General features: G+C 35.0%; 1 protein-coding gene across 4 annotated transcripts in view; it reads left to right on the top strand.

The window, feature by feature from the left end:
• GALNT13 (polypeptide N-acetylgalactosaminyltransferase 13) overlaps positions 1-27,065 on the top strand; it is a 537,747-nt gene that overhangs the window by 153,538 nt on the left and 357,144 nt on the right. For 3 of the 4 annotated variants that reach the window (XM_064287134.1, XM_064287132.1, XM_064287131.1), the window contains exon 2: positions 14,631-14,799. In XM_064287134.1, the coding sequence (XP_064143204.1) occupies positions 14,631-14,799 (169 nt within the window). The remainder of the gene's footprint in view (positions 1-14,630; positions 14,800-27,065) is intronic. The other variant, XM_064287133.1, reaches the window with a different exon arrangement.

The following is a 27,065-nucleotide window of genomic DNA, read 5'->3' as shown; positions in this document are numbered from 1 at the left end:
ATGAGTGAGGACAAATTGCAAGAAATGGAAAAATAATAAAGAGAAGGAATTTTATTAATTATAATTAATTCCTGACTTACACTCTAAGGGAAACATACTGAACCTTGCACATAGTGAAATTTGATAAATTTTGGTTCCATTTTCATGGCTTCCTTTCTTCTAGTCTACTTACTTAGTTAATGATGACCAAGCAGAGTAGAGATTACCTAAATAATTACATTGAAAAGTAAAACTTTATAACTCTACCTTTGGAGCCCCACACATAGTTTACTTTAAAAGTCACAAGAACATATTTTCCTAAGAGGTGAATGGCTTCACATAATGACCCCAAATTCTTTTTTACAAGGAAATAATGTCCCTTTGTGATACTTCAAGGTTGGACTCTGACTTATTCTGTGAGTGAACACCCATTTTCCCAGAGAGCAAATCATGTCAGTTAATAGGCAGAGCGAGTTGCTCCTCTCTCAGGGTTCTATTGAGTGTGATATTCAAGGCGTAAAGAAACTTGTACTGTATCACTCTGATCTATTCTCCATCAATCTGTTTTTCCTGAGGCCACCTACTTTACTTTTTAAAATTACCTTAAATGATTTTTAGGGTCACAAAGGTAATTTACAAGACGTCTTGGCTTGCAAGCTGGACACTTTTTTATTTCGTACCTCAGGATAACCTCAGGATAGCCGAGGTAAAAGAAGATGTTTTTACTCCAAATAATGCTCCTCTCAGAATCACTCTTGTGCATTAAAAATAAATTAACGATGCCAAAATTTATTAAAAATAAATTAATGACGCCAAAATTTATTTCCCATCCTGAGATTTTGTGGTTCTATAAGATAGACATGCAGGGATCTGGGTTTTGAAGAAAGAAAAAAAAAATATGGGGCAAACATATAATGCTTATATCTACCCAGTTTGACTCTTTTCATTCATTTGATCTCTCACATAAGAGTACAGGAAATAGAACAGTTATCAGAGAAAAGAGACCAGAGTGAAGAAATAGAGCTGGAAGGTAAGGAAACATTTTCCAAGGGACGGTGAAATGTTTTTACCCTGCTTCAGTGGAAGATGAACCAAGATTTGATCAATAAGCAATCCTAAAAGCCTACATCTAGAAAGAAGAGCTTCTTGTAGCTGTACTTTAAGAAAAAAACTAAGTTTGAAATTATAGGAGTAAGAAGGGGAGTGATTAAAAATTAGTTCAGTGATACAGTTGAGAAAGTACAAAATATAAAATAAGTATGAAAATATGATACTAGTAATACATATGATACAAACTAAATCAGTTGCCACTCCCTAGTAGTATGAATAAAGAGCTATTAACCATAAATTACAATGAAATTACCTATTGGCTCATGTTAACCCCTAATATAAGGAGGTTTTAAAGCTGTTTTTAAAAATGACTGCTACCATTTATTTCTGCAGAAAGCTGAATCTATTAATAAAAATTGGAACATAACAATGTCAGAGTAAACTGCTTTTTACTTCTGGTTAAAATAAATTCATGGGTAACCCTTCTCAAAGGGTTCATCATGACCTTGAAAATTGAGTCAGAGTGCAGAATCTCCAAAAATAAATTTTAAACACAATAGATTTTGTTTTAAGTAGTATAGGACTTAACTAGCAATGTATATGTACGGAAAATTAAACACCTCTCTATGTGAAAAGGTGGAGATGACATCACCAAATAGTACACAAGGAGAAAAAAGCAGTGTGAATAAAGACATAGGAGATATTTTGAACATTACCACCAAAAAATCTGGGGATAATTTATACTTCTATTTATATTTAATAATAATATGCATGCATATGTATATTTATTTATTCATTTATTATGTATAGTCAGGCAAGTATATTCAGGATTTTAAGAAGAATCTAGAAAGAAATAGAAGAGGTTTATTGTTGAATTGCTTATCCTTAGGCTTAGAGCACTGTAACTTTGTATTGGCTAACTAATTTAATCTGTAGCTTGTCTAGGTGAGTAAGGACACACAGTATGCCCTGGACCTTATGAAGCACCCAAAATTCTCTTAAAAGAGCAAAATTTAGATAATACAAGCCCAGGCACATTTGACAATATTTCCTATAGATATGAAGAGTTGTGAGAAAGAGTGTATCCATTTCAAGATATACATTATTGGTGATTGATTGTTGTTTTTTTTTTTTTAATGACAACATTTAAATTTCAGAGTTGCCCCCTTTATTTGACACCCTCTATATATGCTTTTTTTTTTTATATATACGCTTATTAAATAAATTTTGAATTAGGCCTTGTATATTTCGAATGGCTGAGATCCTGGAGTAATCGACTCAACAACACTGGTTTTTTTTAAATATATGCTTATTAAATAAATTTTGAATTAGGCCTTGTATATCTTGAATGGCTGAGATCCTGGAATACTCAGGTACTTAATAAAAGGGCCAGGGTAGTATATGACTGAGTTCTAAAATGTTAAAGACATGTTTGCATTATTTAGACAGCATATTCGATTTAATTCTTTTGACTATTAAACAAAGTCATCCTTTATCGTAGCATATTAATATCTTAGTTTTGCTTATTAGTATTAACTAACAGAAATGCCCAAAGGCACTAAAGAATTCAGAACTCAGTATAAATTAATGCTAAGCAATAAGATTTATAACAACTCTGAGTAAATATAAAGATCAGCAGCTGGTTTATACAGATGGCCAATAAAATGTTGGAATGCCCAAAAAATAAACATAAGGGGTGGCAGTAGGGGGCAGATAGTGATTAGCTACATGATCGCTGAGGTTAGGTTTTGGTTTTGGAAGAAGTAAAATTTTTTCTCTTACACCAGTTTTCTCCATGGAAAAAATAATTATCAAAATATCACCTGGTAAATGGTACATTTTACATTACAGAATCTCTTACAACAAACTTACATCAGTTTATTCTGATGGTCTGAAATTATTGTTAGAGCTTCTGAGAGAGCTCTGATTTAAAAATCAAGGAACCATTTAGGTAATAGAAAATCTGGGTCCACTGCTTGACAACTATGTTGAAGAATTGGTACAGTTATATATTTCTAAATTTACTGATGGAATATGGACTCTTCCTGTCAGGGTTACATCTAATCATTCTGAAATACAAATGTTATAAAATGTTATTGACTTCATGCTCTTAAAAAAACCAAAAACCCATTGCCATTGAGTCGATTCCGACTCATAGCCACCCTGTAGGATAGAGTAGGACTGCATCATAGAGTTTCCAAGGAGCTCCTGGTGGATTCGCACTGTCAACCTTTTGGTTAGCACAGAAATTGTCGATATTATAACCCTAATCCAAGGGAGTGCAGTTCTACTCTGACACTCATGGGGTTGCTGTGAGTTGAAATTGACTTGATGGCAACTGATTAATCTAAGGAATACATTTTGATTAATATTTAAAATAAACCAAGGAATTAGGGCTTTCATTATTCCATTGTATGTGCCTCATCATCCTAAACTCTCCGAGTTTTTTACGTCCCAACCCATTAAGCACTCCACACCAGAATAAACACACATATACAATACCTTAACACATCTTATTCTATGAAAAGTGACCACGTGATTCTCAAGAGAGGCAGCAAAGCATGGCTACCATTTGAACCCAATTCATATTTTGGACCTCAGAAATCCTATTCAGAAATTTTCTCTTCTCGATATTGTGCCACTAAGGATAATCAATAAAAAAAAGTCAACCGCACATCTAGCATCAAGAGGTCAGTGCCAAAATGAAATGGTACCTATATAGTAATCAAAGCAATGTGACAGCAAAAGGTCCTGAGATAAGAAAAAAAAGAATGTTATTTTATCTACAGTGATTTCCAAAGTGCCATTATATACCCCAAGAATGCAGAAGATGGACTACTGGGAAGGGAAAAGAAAATATTAGAATTTCTCTTTATTTTTTAACTTTTTCTATTTTTGGTTTAGAGTAATACATATTTAATTTTGAACACATAAACATAACTTACTACAGACACATGCTAATACATTTTTTAATTGATCAAGGAACATGATCTCCGCCTCCCCCCCGCCACCCAAACAAAGACCTTTAGAAAGTACACTAGAGATTTAAAGTGGTGTTCAGTCAGGAAAAATGAAGGGTTAGATGCTAAGCACATTTCTTTTTAAACTCTTATATCAGCGGGAAACAGATGGCACACTTCAAGCAAGAAGCTGTGGAGAGAAGAGTGCAAGGACTATGTACAAAGGAGTCGGCAGAGCAAGGGATGATTGTACGCTGGACTAGTAATCAGTGGTTATGTCATTGCCACTTGTGGACATTAAAGTGGAAGGGAGGGAACAGTTATCTGAACCCATAAAAAGGTAATTGTATGGAATAGGCCATCTAACAAGAACTGCGGCCTTTGATATAGGAACAAAACCCATCTGTGTGTATGTCTCCTACCCTACAAAGAGGAAGAACCCATTGCAGTCGAGTCAATTGCAACTCATAGCAACCCTATAGGACAGAGTAGAACTGCCCCATTGGCTTTCCAAGGAGTGGTTAGTAGACTTGAACTGCCAACCTTTTGGTTAGCAGCCAAGCTCTTAACCACAAGGAGAAAGAGGAGGAATTAAATCAGCTTCCAGATGGTACTGGCATAAAAAACCAAAACCAAACCTTTTGGCATCAATTTGATCCTCACTCATGGTGGCCTGATATGTTACAGAGTAGAACTGCTACATAGGGTCTTCTTGGTTGTAATGTTCACAGAAGCAGATTTTCAGACCTTTGTTCTGTGGTACCCACTGGGTGGGTTTGAACCACCAACCTTTAGGTCAGCAGCTGATCTCAAACCTCTTGCACAACCCAGGGTTTTCTGGTGTTAGCGTATAGGGTGGGTTCTTATTTAATCTATGCCTATACTTCCTTCATTAACTGATCTTATGGAACATCTCATGAAATTATAATTGTCGGTGAGAGAGCCCAAAAAACAAACCTGTTGCCGCCGAGTTGACTCTGACTCATAGACACCCTATAGGACAGAGTAGAACTGTCCCTATAGGGTTCCCAAGGAGCGCCGGTGGAATTGAACTGCTGACCTTTTGGTTAACAGCCATAGCTCTTAACCACTACACCACCAGGGTTTCCTGTATGGCTAATAGCTGACGATATTTAAGTCCTAGTTTATGTTGAGATATTACCGGGAATCATTTGTAACAGTTATATAAACTGTTATGTCTATTAAAATTTACTGTTGGAACATTGAAATAGATTAATCATATATTCCCTTATGTTAAGTAGTGGTTTTTGAAATTACATTCTTAGGATAGAATTTGTGAACTGATTGAAGTCCTTAAAGTAATAGCCTCTAAATATTCTAATTACGTCTTGGCTATCAGTAAGACATCATAATTGAACTTGTGCTAACGTATGTAAACTTGTTTATAAACGACATACATAATACATTATTCCCAATCAAAATATTAAATACTAGTAAATGCTATTTTTTAACAAAAAAATAAATATGAAGTGGTCATTTTATTTTTCTTAGTAACACCATAAATAATTTTATGCATCTCTGAGGTGAAGGAAACCGATTTTGAAACATCTATCTTTATTTCTCTGTTCATCAGTCTTCTCATGGTTGAACAAGATTGTCTCAAAGTTTCCTTCTACTCTTTTCAATTCATTCACAAATTGCATGATCAGTGCCAGGCACTGGGCTAGGTCAAAGTTGGGGCAGAATGCTTTGGTAAATCTCATAGGCAAAAAAAGGAAAGAACAAAGTGCATTAATAAAAATAACAGTATCAGCTAAAAGCAAAATCATAGTGATTTAGCACAGTAGAGTTGCCCCGCACAAAAATATAAATCATGAAGTTAGTATCCCCCATCAGCAGTTGGTGCATCTCTGAGTGGTGATTCACAGCCCCTGCTATAACCTTCTTTCAGCTCAGCCATCTTTAACAAATGGCTTCAAAGTTGCTACAGCTGAAGAAAAAGCACGGAGAATCACCCATGGGATGTTTTTTTTTGGGTCAGGACTGGTATTGGCATATTTTATTTGCTGGGGAATATCGCACAGCTATATGTCAAAAAAAAAAATTTTTTTTTTTGTATATGTCCAGGAGAAAGGGAAAATGGGTTAGTTCAATATTTAGACACATTCTGCCATAATATAAATACATGATGGTAATGGAGTATTATAAAAGGCATAGCGGAATAAAGTAAAAGCTAGAGAATGACCACCTATCTGAAAGTTGAATTTGGTCCTTGGAAGGTAATAACAATTATTTGGAGGATCATGGTTAATCAGCAATTCCCTATTAATTTTCTACCAGTTTTTTTTCCAAACATATTTACAGACAAATTTTCAAAGATGTATGGGTATTAATTGCATCATTGTTTATAATAGAGATTACTGAAAACAATATACATGTTCAGTTAAAAAGGACTGATTAAGTAATGGTGTATACAACCTAAGGCATATTTTACAACCATTAGAAAATAGGTGTGAATTCACATATTTATTGATAGAAAGATACCCACAATTGCTTTTTAAATGATAAAAACAGTAAAATTGAGCATTTGTGAATGATCCTATTTTAAATATGTGTGTTTATGAGTAAAGATGGCTGTTCTTTCAAGCAGTAGTTTCATTAATTTTTACTTTTTTTTTTCCATGATGGGTAGCTTTTCTTATCTTTTTTTCTTCTATCTTTTACAATGAGCTTATTTTATTTTTATTTATCATGAAATTATATATCTATATATTTTTTTATCATAGTTGAGAACATACACAGCAGAAATACAGCAATTCAACAATTTCTACACGTACAATTCAGTGACATTGGTTACATTCTTCAAGTTGTGGAACCATTCTCACAATAGTTTCAGGAGTTCATTCAGCCTCCATGGCTCCAGAAAGTCTGGAGTCGTTGAGAATTTGAAATTCTATTCTGCATTTCCTCCCTTTTGATTAGAATTCTTCTATGGAATATTTGATCAAAATATTCAGTAATGGTAGCCAGGCACTACCCAGTTCTTCTAGTCTCATGGCAAAGGAGCAGTTGCTCATGGAGGCAATTTTTAATTTTAAAAAAGTAGTGAAAGATAATTTTGGAGACCAGTGTTCCCTTTGCTCTGTGGATGATCTCTCACTTACTTATATCCAAACCAAAAAACCAAACCCAGTGCGGTAGAGTGGATTACCTACTCATAGTGACCCTATAGGACAGAGTAGAACTGCCCCATAGAGTTTCCAAGGAGTGCCTAGCAGGTTCAAACTGCTGGCCTTTTGGTTAGCAGCCATAGCACTTAATCACTACGCCACCAGGACTTCCTTTACTTAGCTAGCTGATCGAAAATGTCCCTTTACTGATTATCTAAAAGGAGAGACACTCCCGGGAAACCGTAGCTAATGTCTGCTGTATCCGATCCAGTCAGGACTTGTTATTTACAGCTTTCTGGCTGCATAAAAATCCTTACTGAAAAACCTGACCATCACTTAAGGCCATCATGAAAAATGAAAAAAAAAAAAAAAAGATGTTATTGTCACATGTCAATTTTATAAAAAGGGACTATAGTTCTTTTTTCAAGGCATAGTAAATGAATTGCTATGTATTGTTACATTAATTAAATAGATTTGGTTGTTGAATTTATAAGCTAACAATAATATTGATATTTAAAGCCATTTATCATTTCTAACAGAAATGGGCCAAAGCAAGTATATACTGAACTCCTTATTTTAACAAGATTTACCCATGACAAACTCTGGGTCTTTCCTTTGACAACAAAAGAGCACGATCTAGAGGATAAAGTGGTTATGATGCTGGTTCTGGTGTTTTTCTTTTCTTTTTTATCTTGGACTCTGCTACAAACAGTTCCATAAATCTGAAACCAGAAAGTTACAGTTTTCAGAATCCATGGAGTAGTTTACTGCTTTTTTATCTACCCTTTTCCCCAGGTTTTTGGTAGATTTTTCTTACTAAGGAAAACAGAAGTTTTTAAAACATGGCGGATCAAACTCCTGAGTTAATTACCTAGGAAAGTGGAGCACCAAGCACCTAAATTTTTTCCCACTCCTTCCCAAAGCTCAACCAAAATAACAAAAAATAATAAGTAAAAATTCAAAAGACCAAAGACAACAAAGTAGGAGACAACAGCAGGTGAAGAAATTGTGTAAAGAATGAATATAGACAAAGGAGTGGTGACTGACTTAGCCAGTAGTCAATTCTCACTTCTTATTTTGCTGAATCATTATCTCCTTGAGCACTTAGAGCACCATCATCTGAGACAACAGTTGTCTTGTAATTTCAGCTAAATTCACAGAGCTGTTATCACAGGTTATAAGTACTTCTTACATTAAAAAAAGAGCAGCCTAGGAAAAGCCAGACATCTCCATCTGGGCTTTGCTAAGAGCTCCAAGCTGCTCTTCCTACTATCCTTCCCAGGCACCCTGTGTGGTAGTGTACAGCCAGGTTCCTGTAGGCATGCTGATGCAGTGAGAAAAGCCCGTGGCATATGCGTCTGTGGCAAAGGAAGGCTGCCTTCTACTATGGTAGGTAGACCCTTAAAAACTGCGGTAGCCTCTGTCTCACCACGTGATTGCACATGGTGGGCAAACTGAAGTGAGAACCATTTATGCCTCATATAAGTGAGTAATCGTTCTAATCATTGTTTAAAACCAGGACTAGACCATTGTAGCCGAGTTAGTTTACCCACCTCTGTACTACAAAAGAGAAGACTAGAAATTGAAAAGGGCAATTTTGAAGAGGCAGTCATTGACGGAACTAGGAGCTTACCAACTAGTTAGGTCTGCTTTAGCATATTACCTTCCAATCCCATGCAACAGGGTTATTATACTTTGCCTCCTCATCCCACTTCATTTAAAACCAAGCCAAGTGGGACGATTCCTAGAAAACTTCCCAGACTCTGGGGAATTCTGCAGTAATTGGATAGCTGGATGTTAGAATGCACGAACAGGTCTGCTCCCTGTCGCTACTGAAGCACAGCAAGGTGAGAGTTCTTAGGAAAGCTTGATGGTGTCTCTGGAGTTTGAGAGGATGTGTTAGCCAAAACGGTGATGACTGGTACCTGCCTGGAGTATTCTGAAAGTAGGAGCCAGGCTGGAATTTCCATAAGACAGGGCAAGAAGAGAGGATAGGAAGCAGTGGGAACTGTGCTCCCAAAGCTTAGTGTGGCAAAGATAATTGAATTTCCTATGAGTCAAGGGCACTGTCGACAGAAATAAAAATATATTTAGCGAGTTCCTTACCTTCTTCCCATCTCCCTAGATAGATACATGCCATTCTTTGTGTGTGCACCTGTTTGTCTATGTCCTTGATATTTAGATAAAAGAAGAGCATGTGAACTCAGTAAATTTTTGTGTCCAGAATGAATGGAAAAATTAAAGACACAGAATAAGCCAGTTTAGCTGGGAGAGAGGCTTTTCTGAAGGGGAGTTGTGATAAATAATCCTGAAAATGAGTTTTGTACTAGCTTCTGCAAGACCTTGAAGGCACCCTTGAGGAACTGGTTACAATTTGTAGTCAGCTGGGCTAGATTTAAAATTTTTAGATACAGTGAAACCTGTGAGAGCCAGAACTCAACAGGACGCCTCATTTTTTTCTGGGTGTCGCAAGTTTTCTGCCTTTGGCAGGGTGCAGTCATTTCACTTTTCTATCACTCATTTTAGTGGAAAATATTTGAGTTTTTCTTTTCTGACAGGTTTTTGGCTTACATAGGTTCAGGCTTTCACAGGTTTTACTATATATATATGGTTGACAAGAAAAAACAAAGATTATTTTAGGGAAATTAACTTATTGGCAATGGAGTATGAATATTCAAGATGAAAAAGACCAGAAGTTAATGTTTTTAATTTATTGCAATAGTCAAATTGGAAGTGATAAAAGTGAGAGAAGAATTGCAGTGTCAATGACAAGGACGATTTTAAAAGCAATGGTAGACATGAGGGTGGCAATATGACTTGAAAAAAAAATTTTTTTTTTGAAAGCATGGCACACGGGATACTATTTACATTTTGGTTCAATTTTATGTTTTTACAATAATTGATGTGCTCTTTAACAGAATAAATTCATTATTTTAAAAACCACTTTAAACATTTCTTTCAAGCCTTTTCCTGGATATGGGCTGCCATCTCTCTTTTTCAAACAGAAAACGTTTGTTGTGAATGGAGCATTTTTGCAAATAAGAAAATGTTCATAATTCCATGTGCACATGCAAATAATGCTATTAACATGCAGTATTCTTTTGGGTGAATTTTTAGGTTGGTTTGTTTATATTTTGATGGTCATCCTTTATCATTGGGTATTCTAAAATTAAAGTAAATCTCCTAAATCTTTAAAATACATTCTGTGTTAAAGAAATTGAAAGATATTCATAGAATCGGTCTGCTTTTGTCATGCTTCTACAAGCTTTATAATGCCATTTCAACTCAAATTAGTTATTTATGCATTGGTTGAATGATTCAATCATATAATTGGGAAGAAAATAGCTTGCATCATAGTACATCTCTCTATTTTTTTAGTCCAAAGCAGTTTTGGAATTGGGACATTTCCATCTATAGTCAATAATCAAAAATCCATAATTTAGTTGCTTTCTGTATTTCATTTGCCTGTGAGAGTAGATGGAGTCCTTGGATAGTGCAAACAGTTAGTGTGCTCAACTGCCAACAAAAAGTTGAAAGTTCGAATTCACCCAGAGTGCCTTGGAAGAAAGGCCTGGTGATCTACTGAAAAATCAGTCATTGAAAACCCTATGGAGCACAGTTCTGCTGTGACACAAATGATGTTGCCATGAATCAGGGCTGACTGGAGGGCAACTGGTATTAGAGTAGATAAGTGGCATGGATATATCAGATGTCAACGACAATTCTTTTTTGTTTTGTTTACTTTTTAAGCTGTTAAAAAAAAAAAATCCCTGCTATCGAGTCCTACTCATAGCAACCCTATAGGACAAGTAGAACTGCCTCTTAGGTTTTCCAAAGCTGTAAATCTTTCCAGAAGCAGGCCGTCACACCTTTCTCCTGTAGAGCAACTGGTGGGTTCGAACTGCCAACCTTTTAATTAACAGCTGAGTGCTTTAACCACTGTGCCACCAGGGCTCCTTTTTAAGCTGTAGAGGATCATGATATTTTGTAGGTGGTCTTTTTTTTTTTTTTTTTCAGCTATGTAGCGGGGAAGAAATCAACAGGTGAGCAAAAAGAATGAAAGCTGCTATTTAAAGGTGCTGGCAGATTAGCTAAACCACATAGACCAGTTGCTTATTCTTTCCCATTTCCTATTTATGTTAGTTAAAGACAGAGAATTTTTTTTTTCTTCTAGCAAGATGCATAATTTCAGGTAAAAGCCAGAAAAATAAAAAGGTTGGTTCCACACTATGATTACTTAGCATTCCTTGTGCTTGAACAAGGTGAAAAACACCAATAGGTCTGCTCATGCACGAGAAAAACATTTTATGAAATGTCAAATATGCATCCATTAGAGGCTATTACAGAGAAGTGTATTTAACTCTCAGAGAAGACTCTTAACCTGATACACATTAAGCTGTTATTATCCACCAAGACACTGAGAATGATTAAGGAGAACGGCTGGATGTGCTTACTTACAAACCAGTTCTAGGTATGAGGATAATATTTTGGGACAATTTTATTTTTATTGATGATAATAGTATAATGTGATACATTTATTCCAACTACAACTGACAAAACTATTATCTTCATGATACTAAGAAAAGCGTATGGTCACAACTTTGAATATATTGCAAATACCAAATACTCTTTTTGTGCCTTAACTTGATCTTCCTGCCCTAAAATGTTGTAATTGAGACTCATACCTTTTCCACATAGAGTAAAAGTTTAATCTTATTCACCTCCAAGCTTTGAAAGCATGCTGACCCTGGAGTCTCTCTCCATAATATAATCCTTTTTGTTGGCATTTGTGGAGGGCATTGTAAAGAACTGTGAAGGTTGAATTGCTTTCTTAATTTCTAAAAGTTCTAAAAAATAGAAAGTAAACCAAAATAATTTCACCTAAAATTCATGAATGTATATAAAAAGAAAATTACCAGGAAAAACAAAACAGCTATTAATCCTAGTTTTTTTGTGTGTAGGTGGTGATTAACGTTACAGACCAGAATATGTTAAAAAAAAAATTCTAAATTAAATATCCGTAGTTAGTAGGAGGTGTCATGTACTCTCATTATATTCTTCACTTCAGAATCAGAAGGACTCCTGAGGGAACTATAAAAATTCATTTTTAACAGTATCTGTGGAATCAAAATTAAAAAAAAAAATTCTAGAAATGGAAGGTATTTTAATGTCTATCTAAGTCCACCCTCCCACCAAGAGCACAAATCAGCCCAAAGCCAACTCCAACAACTGCATCTCATTTTAGGGATAATAAGCTTACTAATTTACAGGGTAAATTTTCACTGTTAACATTTTCTTTCTTCCTTAGAGCAAAATATGCCTTTTTGTATAATTCCTATCACTATTTCTTTTTTGAGTCTTGAAGTGGTATTAGACTTTTCCTATACTTTCTTTATATGGCAATCTTTGAACCAGTTCAAGGTTAGATACATATTCTTTTCCATTTTACAACTTCCCAGTTTTTACCATTTTTCTATATATGAGAGGATTTCTAGGCTAATCACCTTCCTGATAACCACATCTGAAGGTCCTTAGAAATGCCTGTATTCTTTTATAATTCGATTCATGGCATTGCAAATCAGGATAAACTTCTATAGAGAACAATCAAATGGATGATCTGTTATATATTAGTTCTAATACTCTTGATGTTCTATAATTATGAAGGTCAAATCAGAGGCAAATTCCCTTATTATGTCTTATCCTAGTTTTACCTAAATTCTTATATTATTTTAGAATTTATATTTTTATTAAATGTTATAATTTACAAATGATTTTCACACATTATTATCTTTAATTTTTTTTACAATTCTTGAAGGTAGGATGGATTCAATTTTGTTCTTGTTTTACATATTTGGAAATTGAATTCAGTAATACTAATGTGTTGTTATTATTGTTATTAGTTGCTATCAAGTCAGCTTTGGCTCATAGTGGCTTTATGTGTAACAGAATGCAAGGTTGTCCTGCCCTGCACCATCCTACCAACATGGGGAGTTCATCTTCCAGCATTATATCAGGCAGTGTTCTCATTAGCTCATTTTTGGAAGTAGACTGCCAGGCCTTTTGTCCTATCTGTCTTAATCTGGAAGGTTCACTGAATCCTGGTCACCATGGATGATCCTGCTAGTATTTGAAATACTGGTAGCAGAGCTTCCAGCATCATAGCAACACGCATACCACCACACTATGGCAAACTGACTAAACATCGGAAGAGTAGGACCAAAACTATATTCTTTGCATTTTATCCTAATTTAATATCACTTAATGGGTGAATTGAAAAAGACTGCATGGCTCAGTAGTTAAACACTTGGCTGCTAACCAAAAGGTTGGTGGTTCGAACCCACCAGCTACTCTGCAGGAGATAGATGTGGCATTCTGCTCCGTGAAGATTACAGCCTTGAAAACCCTACAGGGCAGTTCTACACTGTCCTACAGGGTTGTTATTAGTCGGGATTGACTTGATGACTTTGGGTATGATTTGATGGTTAAAGAGTAAATTAGGAAATATTAAGATTGACTGAGATTTTGCTTTATTATTATGTTAATGTACATACAGACATATGTGCACACACATATGTAAGTATATATTTAAAAAAAAAACAAAACCTCTTGCCGTAGAGTATTTAGAAGGCTCTTTAGTGTAGTGATAACTTGGAGGAAATAACGAGAACATTACTTGTATATCAAGTACCCTGACTTGTCTTACTGAACAGCCAAACCCAGAGTATTGTTTTGAAGTTCCGATTATGGAACATGGAAATCCTGGTGGCATAGTGGTTAAGAGCTACAACTGCTAACCAAAAGGTTGTCAGTTCAAATCAACCACGTGCTCCTTGAAAACTCTGTGGGGCAGTTCCACTCTGTTCTGTAGGGTCACTATGAATTGGAATTGACTCGATGGCAACGGGTATTATGGAGCACATATTATCCAAATCCAACCTGATATTTGAAATTGTATGTCATCACCATTAAACTATTTTTAACCCATTTCTAAATGCTTTGACAAATGAAACAAATTTCTGTGGGGTGAAAGAATCATCAACCTTGCTTGCTTTTATAAAGATATAATGACAATAGATATGTAAACTATTGAAACAATTGAAACATTTAATTAGATATGAAAATAAATTAATCTTGGTATACTTTCAAAAGTTGCCTTTTATTTTGCACAATTTGGTCTGTCCAGTGCAGAATTTCATCTCTCTTTAATAAGTAGATTGAAAAACATGACCTAGAATTTTTAAAGTTTGTATTAAGTAACTAATTATTAAGTCTTGCTAACTAGCCAGATCATAATCTACCTGTATAGGCATCATTGAGTTAATGAATTGAAATAGATTGTCTCTTTAGTGTAGTGTATGGTTTGTAAGTAAGCAATAATGGGTTGATGATTACGTTCATAAACCAATATGTAAATGATGCACTTCAGTATCTAATCTCAAGGCTTGAATTTATTTATTCAGTTCGTTATCTGTGTGTTGTGTGTATGTGTTTATCTGTGTATGTTTTACAGCTGTTATTTCAAGGAACCAAGAAGGGCCAGGAGAAATGGGAAAAGCTGTGCTGATTCCTAAAGATGACCAGGAGAAGATGAAAGAGCTGTTTAAAATCAATCAGTTTAACCTTATGGCCAGTGATTTGATTGCCCTTAACAGAAGTCTGCCGGATGTAAGATTAGAAGGGTGAGTTTACAAGTGTTGTACAATTTTACATTTTAGTAATCCCCGTATTTCAAAATATTTCAGAACTTTAGCTAACTCTAGAACTACGTGGCTCTAAATACCTATGACATAGCAGGAATTTACTGTACATGCATCTACTGAGAAATATGGACTGTTTTCTTCTCTGAAAGCAAAATATGTTACTTACAAATATGTTACTTGCAAAGACATTGCAGAATCCATAGGCTTAGTAAGGTTTTCTTCATGAGCTGTTTTTGTTTTGCTTTGCCTTATCTTGCCAAAAACAGAGCAAGCGTGCTCTCAGATAGATTATTTGCTTGCCTACGTAGAAAGCTTTATACGTTTTGCTTTGAAAAATCTATATGCTTTGCTCTTCCAGTGTAAAAATCGCCAGTTGCTTCTATGATTCTTTGACCCTTTAGAAATTATTTATTATGGGTGCCAGCAAATTATGCAGCTATTTATAATTAGAATGCTCAGATATCTTCTGTGGAAGAAATATTCACTTGGAACTAATAATTCTTCATGAAAAATGATGTTGAAATATTCAATTTTTATATGATTAACTGTAAGCTGTGCTCTACATAGGTGAACATATTTTAAATGGATATAATAAAAATCAGAATATTTAGTACAATATTGTCATCCTAGTATACAGTCCTTATGAAGCAAAGTCTTGGCATTCACAAAAGATATGTCTTGAGATTTTAGAAAATCTCCCAGTTGGAAAACATGCACCAGGATACACTTCTATATAAATAGAAGTTATTCTTACAGACATAATGGTTTTCTTTATATACTATAAGATCATAAGTAAGTTAAATAAATGTTGCCACCTTTAATGTACTATATTGCATTATTGGTATAGTGATATTAGCATCATATTGACTAAATTTGATTCTTTTTTTCTTTCCGAATTACTTCAAGTAAGACCAAATGAGAGTAACCAAAACCCTATTGAGATGCCTTTCCAGAAGGTTCATTCAGTAGCTAAGTAACTAGTTTCTCACACCATTGTAAGATTTCAAAATGTTTTTTCAACGAAATCACGAATAACTACATGTTGTAGACATTTTTAGTCCCCAGCAAATGGTCAAAACTTCTAATTTTAAATTTGTGCATTCCAAGACCTAATGTAATTTTATATATAATTCTGTCCATATGTGTGGTGTGTTTGCTTGCATGTATGTAGACATATTTGCATCTTTGACGATAATAATAAATATATGCTTCAAAATAATTTTTAGCATTTTAGAAGCTAACTTTTATAATGATTTAATGCTGCATTCATTGTTTTATATGCCAAGTTGTAATAAAATGGGTAAATGTGATAGTTGTGTATTCAGGAAAATGATGTAAATTCTGTTTAAGATTAAAAAAAAAAAATCTTGACTTTCCATTATCTGAATACAAATTAAATTTTATATCAGATCTGGGATTTCTCACGGTAAAAAATTTCAAGAAAAAAAGTCAAATCTTCATTAAGCAGCCACTTAAAAGATTTATAGCCAATGATATCTCTTCTTTTAAGAGCCACTTAGCATATTAATTAATTGAGTAATTGAAGCTTACACTGTGGGACAACAGAACATTTTAAAATGGAAGGTTCAAATTGCTCAGTATAAAAAGTATAGGAAATGTCTTACTTAATTGTGTTATTGCTTGAATTCTGAGATTTTACAAGTAGTCTGTGAATTATTTGTGAAATAAATCATTTCGTATTTTATATTTATATATCACAATGCACACTTTCAGTAAGAAAACAGAAATACCATCCAAAATTCCTAGACAAATCGTAAAGTGTATGTGAAGTTCGCTAGGGACACTTGCAAGTCATCTTGATTGACTTACTTGTGTGATTGCCTGGAAACAACTACAGTAGCATTGAGCAATTCCCTATGAATCTGATATCCAAAATCTTATTTAAAAGATGTTAAAATGTGTTAACAGCTATTTCATCTAGAAAACATTTTTTTTTTAATTTTAGCATTAGTCAGCTACAGTTCAATTTCTGCATAGTTATATTAAAAACTATATATGTGGACACAGCAAAGTAGCATAATGATGGATGATATACATGATATAAAGATTTAAATAAAGGTATCTACCAATAATTGGTTAAAAAATAGTTTTAATTTATTCTGGTTGAAAACTTGAGTTGATATTTAAGAAGTGTCTGAGCTGCCCAAACGGGGAATTCATTCAAACATCTGAGCATATTTTACAATAAGACACCCTTAAACTAGTTTGACTAAATTTAGAAATTTGTCCAAACACTTTAATGTTGTGCTTGGCCTTAGTATCAATCTACTAATATTAAAAGATGTACTCAGAGGGATAAATCTCAGTAAATATCCCATGGTTTCACAGAGAAGAGACTTGATAAAAGTAGTTCTTCTTGGAGGCAATTGTGATGAAACGTCAAGACAAGTTGGTAATGGGATGTCCATTCTGAGGAATGTTTAAATATTTATATTAATTTATTTAATAGGTTTAATTTATTAATATATGTAATACATTACCTTAATTATTTTAGGGACATAAAATGATAGGATCGCAGATAATCATGATGCTTGAATATTTTAGGTGGAATCAAGACTGGCCTTAATAAGCTACTTACTTTCTTGAAGGCCTGCCAATACTGGAATTCTTGTTGTAGTCTCCATATATGCATAAATAAAATTGCAGACAGCTATAATGAACTATCTCTCTCTGTCCATCCCCCACAAATTAAAGGAAAAGTGAAATGTCAGGAAATTTTGTGTGATTCAGAACATTGAGAAAAATGAATATTAACTTGGGTTGGGTAATTTGTGTCTTAGCATTAGGGATTTGCTCACATATTTTCTAAGATTTTCTGAATTTATATATAGTTTATATTTTAAAAAACAAGACTTAAATACTTCTGTTTCAAGCAAATAAGTATATAGATATGATTTTTGCCTTTTCTATGTTAATATTTGATGAGTTTTTTAAAAGGAAGGGAGTGTTGGAGGAAGAGCGAGAGGAGTTACCAAGCTAAAGAGACACATTCAGAAATATTAAACACATATTTTTGAACCCTAATATGTGCCAAGATCTGTTGTATATGTTGGGGATATAGAGTGAGCAAAATTAAATCCCTGCCCTCTGCTGAATGGAACTTAGAACAGATAAAAGATCTAAGGTGAAGGGAATAGAGTAGTAAGAGAAAGCCTCTTTGAGAAATGCATATTTGAATGCCTTAAATATACGTTAAGAATTCTAATATTATAATTTCTACTTCTTTATACACAGAGCTTTTAAATATTTACTGTGTTCCTAAAACAGACAATATAACAGACCTAACCCACTAAGAGGTGCCTTGGAAGAAAGGCCTGGCAATCTGCTTCTGAAAAGTCACAGCCTTGAAAACCCTACAGAGTGCATTTCTACTCTACACACATGGACTTGCCCTAAGTTGGAATCAACTCGACAGCAACTGGTTCGGTTTTCAGTTTATGGATATAGATTTTCGTAAAGGTACAAAGGCAACTGTACAAACATTAAGCAAGTACATAACCAAACCAAATCTGTTGCCTTCGAGTGGATTTCAACTTTTACTGACCAGAGCAGAACTGCCAGGGTTTCCAAGGAGCACCTGGTGGATTCAAACTGCCTACCTTTTGGTTAGCCGCCAAACTCTTAACCACTGCACCACCAGGGCTCCAAGTAGGTGCATAGATAGATACATATATGTATTTATTATTTTTAAAGCAGTGATTGAATTTTATAAATACAATATATAATTTTATAAATGTATAGATGTATAAAGACCTTATATAAAATGGTCATCTTGTTTATGAACCAGTGAAAATCATGTTTTGATGTGATATGGCATCTTGGTAGCTGTCAATAGCTCTTTCTTGTAGGGTTTTGTGGAAGAAGAGAAAACAATATGACCATGATTATTATTCATGAGGTGGGTACCTGACTCTATTCCATTATATGCCAACAAATTGGCAGAATGAAAAGCCAAATATGAGATTTTCAAACAATAAGGGAAAAATCTCTAGACGTGTAGTCAAAAGACATAGGTTTCTGACTACTTTCTGGCTTACTGTTTGATCTCAGGCAAGTCATTCATTTTCTACGCCCCAGTTTCCTTTCACTGATTAAACCAACTAATCGATCAGTCAAACCACCACCATTTCTTAACTTTAACCTAATACAGGGTTACCCTTGAGAATAAAAAAATGGACATAACAGGCCTTCACTGTAAGGAGTAAAAGGAACATTTTTACAGAAACAACTAATTATGATATTGTGTAAACACACCTATAATTGCAAAATTGAACAACGTAAGAATAGAGGTGCCCTGAGTTCCTAGTGAAATTATGTCTATGTAAAAGATTTGTCGGCTCATTATAAATATTATTATTCTGTGGAATTTTCTTTTGCTCTTAAATTCTTTTTATGGACTAAGGGAAATTAAGCAATCAGCTTCTCCCTTTACTCTTTGCAATTTTTTTTGTATAAGAAGTTAACAGTAATTATTGGGTGAATATTTATAAAAAATCTATGAGCAATTAAAACAAAACTCTAAAGCTCTTTAGCGTTTACTTGTATTCAGGTATTTAATAGCACTTCAAATTCTGGTATTGAGTTGTCTGAAGGTTATAATCCAACTGGCATTTAAATATATTTCATCAGGAAAAAAAATGAGGAAATAGGAAATTTATTACAGCTATTTATATCCTAGATTAAATAACTGCTTCTTATGTATGCATACTTGCAAGCCGACAAAAAGATTCTAGCAGTCTTGCATTATCAGTGAAAAAAGAGCCTTAGGACACAAATTTTGAATAAGTTGATCTCAAGGGACATAGTTTATTTTCTGCGTAAAACAGAAATAAACCACAGTATTTATTTTTCTGTGCTCAGTCTCATAAGCATACCTGTCCATTCATATGCATTTCCTTTCCCATAAGTTAAAATATGATAAATGTAATATTGACTTCACAAAGGAGAAATAGAAAATGAGAATGTTAATTGGATTTCTGATCTCTGTTCCACATCTTTTCTTTTTAATTTTGGAAATACTACAATATTCACATGCTAGAAAAATTTTGCCTGTGAAGATAATAATAATTTCTATAATAATTTGACTTATGTAATGTGCTCATGTGTAGAATTAATTTCACTACCCAAAATATACAAAAAAAAAAAATTTTATGTAAGGATGTCTGTGTGTCTGTGTGTGAAGGGAGAATGTAGTTAGATACTATTATTATTACCTTTGGGATAATAATACTGCTACACTCTTTAACTTTTCTTTTAAATGAGATATTAGAGTATGACATGCCTAGGCAGAATCTGTCGTCAGAGACGCATTTGTGTACCGTTGTAGACAGACAACATGCTGCACAACTCCGCTTACACTTAACTACCCCTCGACGCATCTCTTGTGTAACTTTCAGATGTTATTACTTTAGACTGTTTTTGTGATAGTTGCTTTCTTCTTATAGTTGCAAATTTAATCATCAGTTTTGATTCACAACCTCAACTTCTTATAAAACAAAAATCTTTTGTTTGTTTTTTATATTCAGCATTTTTCATTATTTAATTGTGAACTGGCAACCCTGGTGGCCTAATGGTTAAGTGCTATGGCTGCTAACCCAAGGGTCGGCAGTTCGAATCTGCCAGGCGCTCCTTGGAAACTCTATGCGGCAGTTCTACTCTGTCCTATAGGGTCGCTATAAGTTGGAATCGACTCGATGGCACTGAGTTTGTTTTTTTTTGGTTTAATTGTGAACTCACGAAAACTAAGAGGGCATAGAATTCGCCATTATAGAATGTTATATATGCAAAGACATGCAATAATTTAAAAAACTATAGTACATGCCAGTGTTTATTCAGAAGTACGGTTGTGTGGAGCCAGGCTTTATATGAGGGCTGTGTAGGGAACCAGGATTAGACAGAAACAAGAGAGTTTTCTGGACAGGAAGAAAAGCAAAGGAGTGAGAGCTGTGTGTATTGAGGGGCAGGCCAATTCTAGTTATAGCAGGGCCAATGAAACTACTTGTTAAGAACATGGATTATAGATAAACTTGGGTATGTACCCTGGCTAATTCTCTGTTTATACTCTTAAGGGTTTATATATTCAAATTGACTAAGTACTTTTTTATTTTGTTTTGTTTTGCAAATTCAGATTGAGAAAGTAGAAAATTTAGTTTTCGTCTTTTAAATCTACCATGCTACTCATATTTATATTTTTCCTACTTGAGCTATTTAAGACTGAAAGGGGTTTTATTATTTAACCACTATAAACCAAAGAAAAAATTTTTTTTCTTTTTTATAAACCAAAAACCAAACCCACTGCCGTCGAGTTGATTCTGACTCATGGTGACTCTCTCTAAAAAAAAAAAAAAAAAAAAAGTGACTATTAATATTTTCTTGTATTTCTCATTTTTTGTTGTTATTGTTGTTCCATATGTTTTGATTCTATGTGATTTGGGACAAAAACGCTTAATTTTTTTTTTTATCCTCATTGAAAATCAGAGCTCACAACAATGAAATGCTGCAGCTTTTGTTCTAAAAAAATGAAGAATTTTTAAAAGGAAAAGAATTAAAAAACAAAGAAAGGAAAAATAGTGAAATTTGGACAATTGAAGGGTTAAAAAGCTGATACATTTAGACAAGAAGCATATGAGGCCTTTGGAGTAGACAACCCAGCTAGACTGGAGAATTATAACCAATTATTCTACATCACAGGCCCAGAGAGGAGAATGAAGAATCTTAAAAACAAGCCCTCCCACTTTTTTTTTTTTTTAGCCTCTTCTTTTTAACTTTTCTACTTTCAGTTGGACATGACATGATAACTAGGTAATCAGGAAGTTTTCGAGCAAAATCATAGCATAATGGAAATGTAATTTAGGAATAGATATTCCTGTAGTGTTACACAGACGATATAACAGATAGGAGAAGCCTGAATTTAAGAAGATTCCTTAGTTGCTATTAAAAATTCATTTAAACATGTCTAGATAAGGCGCTAGTCTAGGGTAGTTGCCTTAGAAACATAAAGTAATGTGCATATGTAGAAATAGAATGGAGGGAAAAGATAAACACCAAATTCAGAACAGCTTCAGGAGGGGGTAGGTGAGTGAATTTTCGACTGTGTCTGTCATGTGTGGGTGTGTTTTCACCTGAGGCAGATAGGAAGGAGCAAGGAATTATAAACAGAGATGATCCAAAATATATTTTGAAGTGGAATTTTAGAATTGGTGACTGACTGGATACAAGGGAAGAAAACACAGAGTAGTCAAAAAAATAACTCTGTGTCAAATGTGGGTGACTGGAGATTGGTGTTGTTGCTGACAGGTCACCCAAACACGCACATGCAAAAACAAACAGACACACAGAGGGGCAGACATACTTAAATATTACTCTTAATCTGGGTAGTGAAATTAATTTCATGCATGGGTACATTACATAAATCAAAGTATTGTAGAAATTACTACTATTTGCGGACACATCTTTTTGCCAGCATGTCTAAACTGTGGTAATTCTCAAATTAAAAAGATGTGGAACAGAGATAAAAAATCCAATTAATATTCTCATTTTCTTTTTCACCTTTCTCAGGTCAATGTACATTTATCTGTATAATGTTAGCATAATTGTGTAAAGTACAACTTTAAATCTTTTTGAGATTGTAGTATTATTATAATCGGACCTTTAAAAGTTAGCCTTTTGTGGTTAAAACTTATAATTTTTTACTTGCCATGTAAGAAAAATATAATTTAAGAAGTAAAGATGGTTTCTTAACAAACATTTGCAGAATGATTAAATTTCAGAAAACATAGTACTGCTATTGCTAGATTAAAAAATATATATATCAAAGGAATATTTGACTTCTTTATGAAATTCTTCCTCTTGATTTTTCAATGGACAGATGTTTTCTGCACACATTTGACGGCACTGGGTTTGGTTTTTTGGTTTATCAATGCCTTAAGGGAAGGCTAAATTATTCTAATTACTCTCATACCAACTTACAATGGTATTTGCTGAGGAAATTTGATTTCATAGTTAATGCAGTTTTAACTGAAGACAGTAGGTCATAACTTCGTTGATATGGGAGATGTTGGCATATGTCTAAAAATGCTCATTGTAAAACATAATTAATATCATCATGGGCTTACAAACTGTCCTTGTAGAAGCCGATAAACTTTCCAAATGGCAATTGCTGTATAAATGACAAAATTTGGCTTTGGGGTTTGAATTTTAATGTTGCTGGGTAATTTTGTTGCATTCAAACATATTAAAAACAATGTCAAAAATAAATAATTTCATTTTGTCCACTCCAATTCCAATTTGAAATAAAGGAACATATGTAATGGTTATAATTTTGGTATAAAAATATATGGATACAAATGTACATTCCACTCTACATTTGTTTATTGCACTTACAGTGTCTTGCTTTATTTTTTCAATAAGGAAATGCATTCTTTCTATTCTTTTTATGTCTTTTTCTTTGCGAGTGGTGATAGTATAGATATGGTTACTTAAATGTCACGGAAGCTGTCTGGTTGGTTATACATAATGAGGTAGTTACTTTTCTAAGTAACTACCTCATTATGTAGTTACTTAGAAAAGTAACTACCTCATTATGTAGTTAATGTAGTTAATCATCTAAGATGATTTTCTTAGAAATTTAAATGAAAAAAATCACTATAAAGTAACTATTTTACCATCACACTATATAAGATTGGATTTTACAATATAAATTATTAAGTAAATTCATTTTCAGTGATATTTATCCAGTGTGTCCTTTCTAACTGGAATTTTGTGAAACAATGAAATATAGCACGCAGCCCTTATTTTAATGAGCTTACATAGCATAATGATTAGAGAAAAATTTCCCCCAGAAATATTTATTAAAATGAATTGATAAATTCTGTGATAATGGTAAATGTAGCTAGCAGATATAGCTCTTAGCCACTATGCCACCAGGGTTTCCATGTAGCTCCTGGCCACCCTGTTGCCATCAAGTTGATTCCAACTCATAGTGACCCTATAGGTCAGACTAGAACTGCCCCATGGTGTTTCCAAGGAGTGCCTGGTGGATTTGAACTGCCGACTTTTTGGTTGGAAGCTATAGATTTTAAACCCTGTGTCACCAAGGTTTCCATGTAGCTACTAGTCAATATTTATTGAACTTTTACTGTATAGCAGGCATTATATTAAGTGCTACATGTATTTGTTTTAGAGATTAGGAAATATATTCAGAGAGATAAAGGAACATCTCCAAGGTCATGCAGCTGACATTTCAATTCAGGCAGTCTAACTCCAAGCGTGTGCTCTCAACCACTACAGAACACCAATGGCTGTAAAAAATGGGAGAAAACAAAATAGAGTTATATTATTAAGATCTTAATAGAAAAGTACGGGTTAGCTCTTAAATAATAGGTAAGATTTGTCTAGATATGAGGGAGAACAGAGACTCTAGGTGGGAGGAAGTGCAGGAGAAGATGCAGAAAATAGGATGATTATATGGTATTTTGAAGAGACTGATTGTAATAGTGAGTTTATTTTGAAGAATACTCATACAGTCATGCTGACTTTTCTTACCTGAAATTTTTGGTCACTATTTTTTTTTTTATCCTCAAGCAGACCTCTAATGTCGGTCATCAATCATATATTTTCCTTGTCTAGTATCTTTTTAACCTTGTAAATTATTATTTCATAAGTCCAGTACTTTCTTCAGTCTCCTAATACCTCCCTTCCAGTTCTCACTGTCAGCTGATAATCTTGCTTTCTGTATCATTGAGAAAAATAGAAGCAAATAGAAGAAAATCCTACTAGTTCCACCATTGCATCTACCCACTTACCTGCATTTGTAATCCTCTACTTTACCTACTCTTCTATTATTATGAATGAATTGACCATGCTTTTAAATATAATTGGCTCCTCTGTTGTACAGTAGATAACCATCCCCTCTAAACCACTGAAGGGCATTTCCCCAACAATTATCTCTGCCTCTTGAATCATCAATTCTTTTTAATCTCTTGGGTTATTCCTAACAATATGCAAACATGCTGTCTATTCACCCTTAAAATCAAACATATACATAAAACACCTCTGTCCAGGCATGGACAAGTTACTTGAGGTTTGCCTCCCAAAACAGAGGGTGCTCAGAGAGAGACTGAAGAAGGACATGGGCAACTCCAGTGTGACAGTGAAGGAGTTTATTAGGGAGGCTTATGTATAAGCCTAAGTCCTGGGTGGCCGTAGGACCAAAGCAGATCCCCACACTCTTCAGTGGGAGTGCAGAGGTTTTATAGGGCGGTGGACTGTAGTGGCTCCATGCCAGAGGCTTACGTAAGAATGCAAACTGTAGTGAACAAGAGGACCACATGGGGGCGCCCATGTTCTGCCTTGCAAAGTCTGTTTCCCCTTCAGTCCACCCCTGGAGGTGGGCTCTACAATCTGGCATGTTCCCCCTCTTGTGTCTTAGTATGAAATATCTTGTTCTCTCCCCACTGGGAACAGATATAGAAGCAGGGTTGGCCAAGTGCCGAGTGGTGCCCACGCATGTGCAAGAGACAGAGAAATTTACTTTGTGCCCAGAACAGGGGGAAGGCTTCTTTGATAAGGAGAAGAAACTGGGAGAGAGAAGGCCACCCAGTTTCCAGCCTTCTTATCAGAGAATGCTCTGGGCCCAAGGCCTTTACTTAGTCTGGATGGGAGGCATATAGGCAGACCATGCCCCCAGTTGTCCACCCCCCATCTCCCGTCAGGATGCCAGAAAAAGAAGCAAAGCAGTACCGAGTCCTGGTATGCCATCACCCATTTTGGACATTAAGCTTCATGTCTGTGGGGTTTGGTGCCTAACTGGTTGACCTGGTACCTGTTTATCACTTTAGGCAGCGTTTAATGAGGGTTACTGGTAGGACTGTCCCCAGCAGACTGATCAGGACTCTTGGAGGAAAGATCCCAACCAGCCACCTCGACCATGGCTTAACCTAAGCCAACTGAATAGATCAGAGGTCTGCATTTGTCCAATCTTATGTAGGTATTACGTGTCCTGATTCATTTATGTAAAAACAGCATATTTCTCTCAATACGGCACATTATATGAACAGGACACATTTTAGTACAAGTAATACAAAAGTTCACTTTCCTAGCACAACTGAACAAGGTATTACCATTGCCAGGCCAGGTTAATTCAGAGCTGGTGTAGTCAGTCAATGTATATTCGACCACATGGGCATATTGTACAAGTTCTCCATCTCCAGAGTAATGTCAAACTCAGTCTTCAAAATACTGTTCTCAGAGTCAAACCATCTACTCCTGTGCCATTTACATTTTTTACACACGGAAAAATTTCCTTTTAAAGTTGGAGTCCCCCCCATAAGCAGCTTTCATGCTTGAAAAGATATTTTCCACAATTAGTGTAGTTGACCGTAGTCATTTACCACGTGATCTCCTCAGTACACCAGGTTACACATGCAGTTGGTCCATGAGGTGCCCTCCATGTTGACACATCAGCTGGAACAATGTGGGGAGATAAAGCATCATCTTGGTTCAAATGTTGACAGAGCCAACAGTTGGTCTAATCAGTAGCTCTAACAAAAGCCTATATCACTGGGGCCCATGAATGAGGGGCCTGTCCATCCTTGTGAGATAATCTGGGAAGAAAAGGAGATATTAACAATTCTCTCCTCACTTACCCTATCTCCCTTGGGACTTGAAGTATGGGTTGCCTGGGTATAGCCACCCAGGCTGTCTGTTCTAGTCTTGAGGTAGTGACCTCTGTGGGGACTCAGATCTTTTGTCAAGAACAGTTGTATACAAAAGAAACATATTTTATAGAATAGACAGTTTGAGTAAACATACAGTGTGAATGAGAAATGCCCTTGCAGGGAACTGCTGCATTTAGACTCCAGATTGCTTGTCTGAGATGTATAGTTCAGTCTGGGTTTGTCTTGTCCCCTCCCATCAGCTGGTTAAGCCTGTCCATTGAAGTACTCAATTGCCCCTATGTCTTGGGGGTGATATGGAGAGTGAGGAGTTCATCCAAGACCCAGTGGAAGCCTCTGTATTGGATGAGAGGCCTCGATATGATTTACCTGTAAAGAATGTCCTGACCTGTCACCTGGGGAATCTGTCCCTGGGGAGGTTTTAGCCTTGGCCAGGACCTTGCAGGCAGGTCAGCTTCTCTGGCTATTCTGCATTTTCTGATGACAGTGGCAGTCCATGTGTATAGGCCCAATCTAGGATGGTGTGTGAATCTTCATGGGTCATTCTCT

The sequence above is a fragment of the Loxodonta africana genome, chromosome 6 (assembly GCF_030014295.1).
Source record: "Loxodonta africana isolate mLoxAfr1 chromosome 6, mLoxAfr1.hap2, whole genome shotgun sequence".
Classification (NCBI taxonomy): domain Eukaryota; kingdom Metazoa; phylum Chordata; class Mammalia; order Proboscidea; family Elephantidae; genus Loxodonta; species Loxodonta africana.
Note: the sequence above shows the minus strand (reverse complement) of the source record. Positions and strands in the feature narration are given on the sequence as shown.